The following is a 10,381-nucleotide window of genomic DNA, read 5'->3' as shown; positions in this document are numbered from 1 at the left end:
TACGAGCAAAAAGTGTTTGACGCTTTTCTGTAGAGATAAATAAAAAATGCTATGTGTTGTTATAGTTTATTATTTTATTTATATATGCATATATTTTTCAAAATGTAACATGTATGTGTATGTATTAAATATATATATTAGTACATTTCTTCATGTGTGCATAGGCTTTCACACATATGTACATCTAGTATGGTAGATATATACGCAATTGTGAAATGCAGGTTGTGTAAATAAAGATTTTCTGCAATCGGTAAGCAAATATATTCAACTATGCAAAAATAACAATGGCTCGTAAGTTCTATCATTTTTTCTTACTGCTTTCCGCCTTTGTTTAATAAATATTTATTTGGAATGTATTTTTCTAGCAACAACAATAATTTCCCGACTTACATTATTACATATCTATTAAATGTTTTAACAATGTGTAAAATGGCCTCGTCCCCCGCACATTGTAGTATTTCTCAAATTTATTCGTAAAATATAGTTTTAATATATTAATAATAATAATCTTAGAACAATAAAAGCTCAACGGAATTATTTTTTTTTACTTTTATTTTATTTTATATTGTATTATTTTATTTTATATTGTATTATTTTATTTAAATTTGTTTATTCAACATTTTTTTTGTTGAGCCTTTTGACTAGAATTCAACTTAAGAGATTACTGGCTTGGTTTCTGGTTACAGGTCTTTACAGGTCCTTTAATTATATTATTTTGTGATAACCACTCCGTGGTATTTTTTAAAAGTTGTATTTAAAATTATTATAATTAGAAATAACTGAAAAGAAATTTTGTTTGATAATAAAATATTAATTGGTCTTAATTAAAATAAACTACGAAAATTTAAATGAGGAACTCTTAAGTGATTATTATAAACAGTGTTTGTTTTACGGTAATTTAAATTACCATATAAATATATGTATAAGAGCATTTATTTAACTTTTATTGACTAAACTTTACTCGTATTGCAATTACGATGCAACTATATTTCTAATCTGATTTCTACTCTTAGAGCTTCCAGTTTTAGTTCTAACAATTTACATTTTAAAAATAATAAAGAATGAAAATTTTGTAATATAGACAAAAACATCATTCAATTTTCAAACCAAAAAAATTAATTTTTAGCGTTTGTTAATAAGGTTGGGGATACTAAAATTAAAATTAGTTGGGTTACTGAAGCACACGATTATCTTACAAGTTAAGCAATACCTTATATTTATCTTGTCGTTTACTTTATGGTTGAGTAGATTATGTCACATCATGTGCACATTTTCTCTGTCGAATGTTAAGGATACTCTTGCATAGCTGCATAGAAAATCACTGAAATGAAACGGTTACAATACGATTTTCTAATATATCGCTAACGAAACCAAAGTATCGTAATTTGGTTCCACCATTTGGATACAATCGTTACTCTTTCTCACAGACTGAAAATAATAATAACAATGTTGATTACGAATATGATACATAAGGGTAGAGAACGCCCATGGTCCGATGCCTATCTAACCAAAATTACATATTTGTTTATCATTTTCACCAAGGCAAACAAATTACAATATTATTGTGAAATGTTTATACATAGTTTTGTACGCATATCTAAAACTTAAGCCAAATTTTCCAAAAAATGCTGAGAAAAAAAATTATTTTATTTTATAAAACATTTTGTATTGCAAACATTAACAATAATGATGTCTTTAAGAAAGATTTTGTTTACTTATATACTTACTTGCTGCTGTTCTGATCTCCTCATTTGAAAGGTTGAGCCCCATGGACCAAGTACATTTTTACTAGCATGTATAACTATATTATAATAATAGGTGTGTAAATACATAAGCGATAGACCCAGTGGCATTGTTCTGGTTTTCCCCGACATGATCTTAGGAATGTAAATACTGAATAACTCTTGTTTTTTTCTACATAAACGGCTCTATTCATGAAAATTAAATAACTTAGAATTTGCATCTACTTTTTTAATAAGTATTAAAAAGTAGAAGGTAACGGAGTTAATAATAATTTTTATTTTAGAATTAAATACAAAGCACATAACTGTTTAGTTCTGAAGCTAGTTTTCCCCTTAGCTACATTTCGGACTGCATGAGGCCTTTATGTTTTGCATAACGAAGATATAACTCGTATGGGGTCACCGGTTATATTGGCCTTATATCGAGCTCTTCTAGGAACCTTATGCGAATTGCAGGTAAAACAAGTAAAATATTTAGGAACCGAATCACAAATTGAGAATAGAGCCTTTCGAGTATTTATTAAGTATTTAGTGCTATTTCATCACAACTTGAATTTGATCATTAAGCCATGATATTTTAGTTGGTAACCAAAAAACCCGAAAAAAGTTAGTTTAAATACTTACTTTAATTGTTATTGCTTGGTCGTGTAGGTAGTGGTGGTGCATTTCCGCTGCGATTTGGGATAGGTGGCGGTCCTCGTCGCGCCGGTAGTGGCGGTGGTGGACCTATCGGAGTCTGCTGTACTTGCCTACGTGGACTTTCACCAATTGGAGCATTCGATGAAATTTCTTGGCTTACTGCAGGAGGAAATGGTGGTGGTGGATGTCTAGGTGCTGGTATTTCGTCCTGTATTTCTTCATAAATGTTAAAGACGCTTCCATCATAGAATGTTGATGCGCCTTCCTGTATATCGAAGGATGATTGTTGCGATTGACGTGTTGGTGTAGATATTGGTGTGACATTTTTGCTTTGACGTGGTGGTGTGGGAGGTAATGACGCTTCAGCTAAACCAATTGATGAAACAGCAGATGTAGAGTGAAATGGCGACGTTTGCTGAGTTTCTATAGGTGACTGTGACTTAGAAGACGAAAGACTTTCATTTCCATCATTATTGGTTCCCAAATTGCCAATCCCTGCGGCTATGTTTGGGTTCTTCTGGGTTGACTGGGATACTGGTATGGGCAGCAACGGCTGTGGTATTAGTGGTTGCGAGGGCATAGGAGGTTTTGCCGATTTCGATTGTAGCATCTCCGGAACGACGCTTATAACACCAACGTGTGGTTGATGACGTGGTGAATTTTTGGGCGACATAGGCATTGGCGGGCGAGCTGGAGCAGGTCTCGCCGGATGTTGTTTAGGTCGCTGCGGCACATCAGGTGAGCTACTAAATATCTTTGCTTGTTCTTGAGGATTAGAACATAATGGGATTGTATTTGTAGTGCAAAGTTCAATTTCATTATCAACTAATGGTTGCCAATTCGCCGTCTTCAATTCGAACTCTAATTTCAATCCACAAATATATATAGACTGTTTCTTACTAGCGTGCAATGCAGATTCACCATCCCGAAATATTACCCACATTGTGTCTTCCACATAACGTACCAAAGTAACCTCGCCCATCTTCGACAATTCTTGAATTAATGTAGACATTACCGTTTCATCATAGATGGTAGGCCCATTATCATCAATAGCATTCTCTTTCACATGTACTAAAATTGTAGAATCAGGTGGTCCCAAGTCTTTTATGACCTGCTCAAACACCTGAAAACGAGAAGTATATAAAATAGAAATTAATGCAATAAAACAAACATCTAAGACATATATAAATAAACCTCTCGTCGTTGTTGTGAATCGATTTCAACAATTTCTGCATCAATAATAGCAATTACTGGACGATGATCACTCTGCTTCAATTCCGATCGACCATAATGGATAAGTTTACCCGGATTCCATTCAACACTAGTGACATCTGTCTCGGCGGCTAAAGCCTTGCGTCGACGCCACAATACACGATCAGTCCAAGCAGGTGCACGTTGTTTTTCCGATGTATCATATTCATCACTAAATACATCATATTTGTACGTTGGATCGAAATTTATTTCGCCTTCGAGAAAATCGCCAAATACGTTGCCCGCCTCTTGCTCTTTATGCAACTGATCATTAACTAGAATAGATTGCCGATCCCCATTTTGTATAGCTTCTTTCAAATCATCCTTCTCCATATCAATGCGGTAGTTAAAATCTCCACACCAAAATACCCAGTCATGTGATTTGAGAGTGCGGCCCATTGGAAATGCCAATTTACGTGTAATTTCGGCATAATCAGCATTACGTTCAGCCACCTACAAATATTTGATACACCAAATTTAAATTTGATTAAAGCTCTATAGACCCCTGCATTATTGTAAAATTGTAATTGAGAACTTCGAGGATTTTAAATCTATATAAGCAAACTAAATAGAAGTAGGAACATCTGTCTCATACTGTTTATGCTTTCTGAACATGTTTGGTCTTTCTTCAAGTAGATCTACACTCTCCCCTCCCACAATTTCGTTGGAACTGGTGGCTTTCAAATACAATTAAAAACTTCTAAATTGGTTTTTTTGAGTAAAAAAGGATGATATATAAATTCAAACACGTGATTACCTGTGACTGGCCGGCAGCAAAGTGTGCACAAACAAAGCACATTGAGGTTCCGTATAAAACGAATCGTATAGCGCACGCTCCCTTATTGCCGGTAGTACCGCCTAGTCCCGTTTTCACACAATCAATTGCCACATCACGAATGAATGGTGCGTGCTCCGGTCGAACATATATATATAAACATACACCGACTAATTGTTGATAAGTGAGAAGTACGTAATCATTGTCCCGTGAAATTGTCTTTTGCAATTCCTCTGCCCACAATTTGGCATTATCTGTACTAGCGGCAACAATGTTGGAGGCATTCAAATCCACGATCTCTTGAAAACCAATCGCATATATATCGACTGGTGCACAGGCATTTTCCGAAGGGTTATTCACGTTGACCAGAGCTTTAGCTCGTGCCAATGAATGGCAATCGAGTAGCCAATCAGACAAAGAGTCTTTAAAAACAATACTCCGGAAATGTTTGCCCCCGTTAACGTTATACGTTGCAACAGCAACTCGACAGGTTCGGGCCACAACATACTCAGCATAACGTTTACACATTTCTCTTAAAACCGTTGTTGGTGCATGCAACATATTTGATGGTAATAATATCCTAGCTCGGTCAGCCAACTCTGATGATAGTGTTGATCCAACCAATAAAATATCAATTGCTTCCTGTTTCGAATTATCTAGCAAATTATTTTGTATGGTGCGAGCTGCGGAACGAGCACCGTCCATTAGTTTAGATCCACCTTGTATAGCTCCAGTACCTGCATAGATTTTGCTCACTTCGTTACCATTGTTTATCCACATTTGACGAAATATTTCTTCGAATCTAGAAAAATTTTGCTTTTTCTCTCCCAACTTCAAGGCTTCAATTTGTTGATTGAGCATATCCAAACCTAAATAAGTTTGCACACAATTTGTACGATCCAAGCAATCGAGACAATTCGTACGAATAACACCAAATTGCTCGCGCAACACTTGTCCCTGAGAGGCATGGAAGAAACCGTAGTTTACTCCGCATACTCCCAAGCGCTCCTTAAGTTTCGAAAGAGCTCCGAAATTTCCACCTCGACATTCTTGATGATAATCAAATATAATATGTGGCACATCTTTATGAGTTGACATACTGTGATGCCTTTGGAATTCATTGCTTAACATCGCCTCTCCCTCCTTACTTCCAATCATTGAAGTACCCAAAAGGTTAATAATCGCCTGGTAGCCGTAACGTTGTTTCATCATCGTCATGTGCCGGTCAAAAGCTGCGGCTGCAGCCTCAAAACCTCGCGATAATTTCACCTTGTGCGAACCCACTTGCACACCCGGTTGCTCCCAAAATAATGGAACAGAGCCACGAGTTTGGATGTAGCTGGTCACATCACTATCCACATAAATTACTTGTTCCGTCTCAACAAAGTTAGCAACGTGTCCTTCATCATTAGTGCCTTAAAAACACGAGTAAATATATATGTAGGCGCTGAAATTACTCAAGAATATAAATATTTTAGCATAAACGACAAGCTCTAAATTAAAAAAAAATATACCAAAATCCATATGCGCATAGACACATTCACATGTATTTTTTATTACAACCAATATCATCTTTAAACATGACGTCTACAGTCTCATAAAACACCAAAGGCAAAGTGACCTACTACGCGAGTGGAGTAATTATAACCATTCCTACTCCTTAGTTAATCCTAAGCGTGTAAAACCAGGTTTTAGTGAGTCAATCCCAACGAATATGGTCACACCATACATACGCCTTCGACTAGGCTACACAATAATTACACACGCCCATATACTTCAAGGCGTTCCACCCAATCTATGCCCGTTTTGCAACTCCACTCTGAGTATAAATCACATTCTGTCTTCATGCCCTAACCTTGCATCGACTAAACATCATTACTTTCGCAACAGTGACCCTCTTGAAATATTAAAAAATCCAACCGAAGATAACATATCTATATTATATAACTATCTCAAAGATACTGATCTACTTCGTCGAATTTAATCGAGCCATAATCAACCTGCCAGCCGAAAGCCTCCGATGCTAGCGCTGAACTACTTTTAGTTTGTATAATAATTTTATTGTTATGTAAACCTTTATAAAATAAAATAAAAAAATAAAATAAATATTTTTTATTTTAATTCAAAAAAGAAGTTTTTGAACTTAACATTATCCTCTGAAAAATATAAATTCCATTCGTTCAAAAAACCCGTAAGAATTTGGTAAGTAGAATTAGGTTTTAAATTTCAAGTTTATCCCAAACCGATAAACGTAAGAGCAGCGAATGTTTGATCCGGATGAGGAAGATTTGATGGGTGCGAAAGTTCCGAGCAACGAGTTCGCTGGCAAAGAGCCCACGAACGGGGCCCAGCTGGACGTCGCGACTAATGGCTAACTGTATCGAAAGAGAGGACTGCTTTCTTCTTCACCAATCATCACCACTATTATCAATAACCTTAATTCTGAAATTCATGGTTCCCATTTTTTAAATTATAAATATCTAAAATGTTTGCAGGTTTCGCAAATTTAAGATTTAAATATTTGTTCTAATAATATATTCTCATAAATGCATTTCCTTCAGGATTAGCAGTATCTTCCAGAAAAGTTGATTAACTTACAGCTTTCACTTTGTCTTTGCCATCGACTCACCGGCTTCACAGAAAACATAAACCATTTATAGCCGGACAAGGATTGTCACTCCAGAAATAGTCCCCAAACATTTATGAAGTTACAACAACAACAACTCACAAACCATACTTTGCAAATAATCACGGTGTAGAGAAACTACCATTCTTGGCAAATAATTCAATCTTATCATAGGCTCATTAGTCCGTAAGTTCTTAGACCACCTTTTTCTGTCTTTTAACTATCTCATATAATCTTTTAAGACATGGGGAATTTACACTTCCTTGAATGCTATGTTCTCACGGCACGTAATTCACTCTACAAGTAGTTCGCTAGATAATTCGCGAATTACCCTGTTTCCACGACACATCCGTATCTCCTTTGGCACCTCTCCCTTTTGTGCTTCGTCTTTGTTTTTTATTATTATTTGTTGTGATAATGTTTATGGAGAAAAAAGGAATTTAAAGCTGAGATTTACCTAATTTATTCCTTCCTTTTTCCAGCAATACGAAAAACTCTCCCCAAATGGCAGCAGACTGACGAAAGGGCCCTAATACTCGTAGAAATAAGGGGCGAGAAGATAAATGAGTTGCGTAGCTGCCGGGAAAACAGTTACATACTATTAGAAATGGTAGAGGAGTTGAAGTTCAAGAGTAGGGCTTGGCGGCCGCCATAGCCGAATGCTTGGTGCGTGTCTACCATTCGGAAGTGCGTAGGTTCAATTATCCGCGCATGAAACACCAAAATGACAAAAAAAAGTGTTTTCTAATAGCGGTCGGCCCTCGGCAGGCAATGGGAAACCCTCGAATGTACTTCTGCCATGAAAAAGCTCCTCCTAAATAATATCTACTGTAGATTCCTTCGTTTGTGCAACAGCATCAAGATGCACACAAGTAGAAGGAGATCTGCGAACTACCTAAAAAGGGTGTAAGCTCCAATTACACATACATATGTATATAGCACTCTGCTCCATAGTTCTTGATGTTTTCAGCGCATTACGTGCCGTGGGAACATTTATATATGCGATCCTTTAACTCCTTTCTGGCCTATGATGATTCTTGAAAACTTATTCTTTGTAGTATATAAGATACGTCTTTATTTTAGAGGCGGAGAAGCAACAAGCAACCCCGGAAAATGTGTATTATTCATGCAATTCGCGGTTAATTTGCTGCATTATTGACATATAAAATAAAACAAAGAAGTCAAATCGCATGAACGAAGTAGTGAGAGAAATATTCCAAACATAAAGCGCATTAAACGTGTGGTAATGGTATTTCAACAATGTTCCAAATCGGCTGACAAAAAAAAGTGTTCCCAATTTAATGTTCTCCACCTCTAAAAATCATCTAAATTTAGTTACTAAAAAGGATACGAAAGTAAAAAAAAGGATATATTACATACCCCGCACATTGAAGCGAGTCCCGGCGCGCTCACAACTTAATCTAGATATGATCGCGGCCCGAGCTTGTTTAGCTCCAATGTAAACAGTGCGAACTTCGACGGAGCCACACATTGCCTTCAACAACCACGACTGGCAGTCCACACCAAATCGGAGCATATGTATGTGCATCATCCGATTCCAAAAGAATCGATTATCAGTCTCGGATATTTGTTGGCGACGTTGGGCACATAATGTTATATCGAACTTCTGCAGACTACTGGACATCGAAATGTTCGAGTGAGCGAAGTAAAAAGTGCCCGAATTCAGCAGTTTTCGACATTCAGAGATTTTGTCTTCATTAGGCGCAGCATTTTGCAAAGCCACAAACTGTGTCTGTGTAATTCGGAAAACTTCTACATCGCAGATTTTTCCCATAGAAATGCAGCCCGTAACAAGCACTAGAAATAGTACTGTACTCTCTCCAGCATTCAGTTGCAACACCCCAAGACAACCATATGCATCACATAACTTGGTGTATTGCTTACGAATTACATCCGTTTCTTGATTTGTAAGCAAAGCAACTGCATGCGATTCAAAAAGAATGCTATCACTTTTATTTCGATGCTCGAGGAGAACGCTGTATGGTGATGGCGGGATAGACTTTTCAAGGACCCGTATAACTTTTGACATTGCCATTTGGTATTACCACAAATTTGAGAAGGATTTCAAGAAAATGACTCGTATTTTGTTTATTTTCTACCCTTGTGGCTTCTATTTATTCCGAGTTTTATCGTCCTTTAACAAGATCTGAAATTAAAAACAAAAAAAAAGAAAATCGATTTTTACAAATAATAGCGGTTCTATGATGGATTTACTGTACATAAGTTAGGTTGTTCTGCAAATGACGTTTACAATCGATTTTATATCAATAAATTGTATGTTATTGGCATTAGGATCAGCGTGATCTAATTAATACCAATGGTATATTCCATAAACATTACTGACGCATATTTGACTTCAGAAATGTTAGGCTCTTAGATTCTGGAAAGCGTCGTATATACATATGTTTATTTTTACATAAGCTGCTCTCCGGTTGCTTCCTCCTGTTACCTGGAAGGACGATGGATGACTATAATTGTTAACAGCAGCATTTATAAAATACATACAAACGTATAAATATATACATCTACTGGTATTTTAATCACAATCGATCCACAAACAATTCTATATATAAGCACCAAGGCTCCGGATGCCAAATTTTAATTTTCTCTATCTCCTATGTTACTACACTTACTTCGCTAGTTAGCGTCTCCGCCCCTTCAAAACGCAGAACAATCAGGTAACTCAACTGTGCTATAGATTTTTCACTGCTGTTCAAATTAAAGTAGTTCAGTTCGTCGCTTATATCTAGCTGTATTTCTTTGTACATCTGTCTACTCTATTTTCTTTATATCACAACCAATCTCTTAAAAACACTGTTGCATATTGTACCTTGTAATAATAATATAAGCCATAAACTATTGAAATCTCTCCAAATTTTCAATAGTTTATAAAATCGAATGCAAATGCAAATGCAATATTTTTGACGGATTGACAATTGAATTCAGAAATTTTTTTTTACTCTCTTCGTAAGTGTTGAGCAATTTAAAAATGTCTACAGTATTGCCGTTGGTAAAAATAATAGAATTTATTTGCACACACCAAATAACTTGGTTGAAATAATATGGGTATTTCTGGTCTAGAGACGTGGAAATTTAAGGCGTTAGAAATTGAAGAAAAACAATCGGTATCAATTAAAAATAGTTTTTATTCATTGAATCAAATCTTTATTTACAAAAAACAAAAATATTTTTTCCAATGATCGGTCGATTATTCATCAGGAGATATGTATGTTGCTATGGTGGGTAGCAGATTTTTTTCACGTTTTCGCTCTTGAAAAAAAAATAGAAAAATTGATTATAAAATTATAATTCTGCTGGCCGCGAGAG

At 35.9% G+C, this 10,381-nt stretch overlaps 1 protein-coding gene across 6 annotated transcripts in view; it reads right to left on the bottom strand.

Moving 5' to 3' along the window:
* Positions 1-9,983, bottom strand: part of LOC129246386 (synaptojanin-1) — a 31,015-nt gene extending 21,032 nt beyond the window's left edge. The window contains exons 1-6 of one of the 6 annotated variants that reach the window (XM_054885165.1): positions 9,688-9,983; positions 9,274-9,503; positions 8,414-9,200; positions 4,390-5,822; positions 3,576-4,085; positions 55-3,504 (exon numbers count right to left, since the gene is read on the bottom strand). In XM_054885165.1, the coding sequence (XP_054741140.1) occupies positions 2,368-3,504; positions 3,576-4,085; positions 4,390-5,822; positions 8,414-9,089 (3,756 nt within the window). In that variant the 5' untranslated portion in view covers positions 9,090-9,200; positions 9,274-9,503; positions 9,688-9,983 and the 3' untranslated portion in view covers positions 55-2,367. The other 5 variants (XM_054885166.1, XM_054885163.1, XM_054885167.1 and 2 more) reach the window with 5 other exon arrangements.
* Between the last annotated feature and the right edge of the window lie 398 nt (positions 9,984-10,381).

This window comes from Anastrepha obliqua, chromosome 4, assembly GCF_027943255.1.
Source record: "Anastrepha obliqua isolate idAnaObli1 chromosome 4, idAnaObli1_1.0, whole genome shotgun sequence".
In the NCBI taxonomy this organism is placed as follows: domain Eukaryota; kingdom Metazoa; phylum Arthropoda; class Insecta; order Diptera; family Tephritidae; genus Anastrepha; species Anastrepha obliqua.
This window is presented reverse-complemented; position numbering and strand designations above follow the sequence as displayed.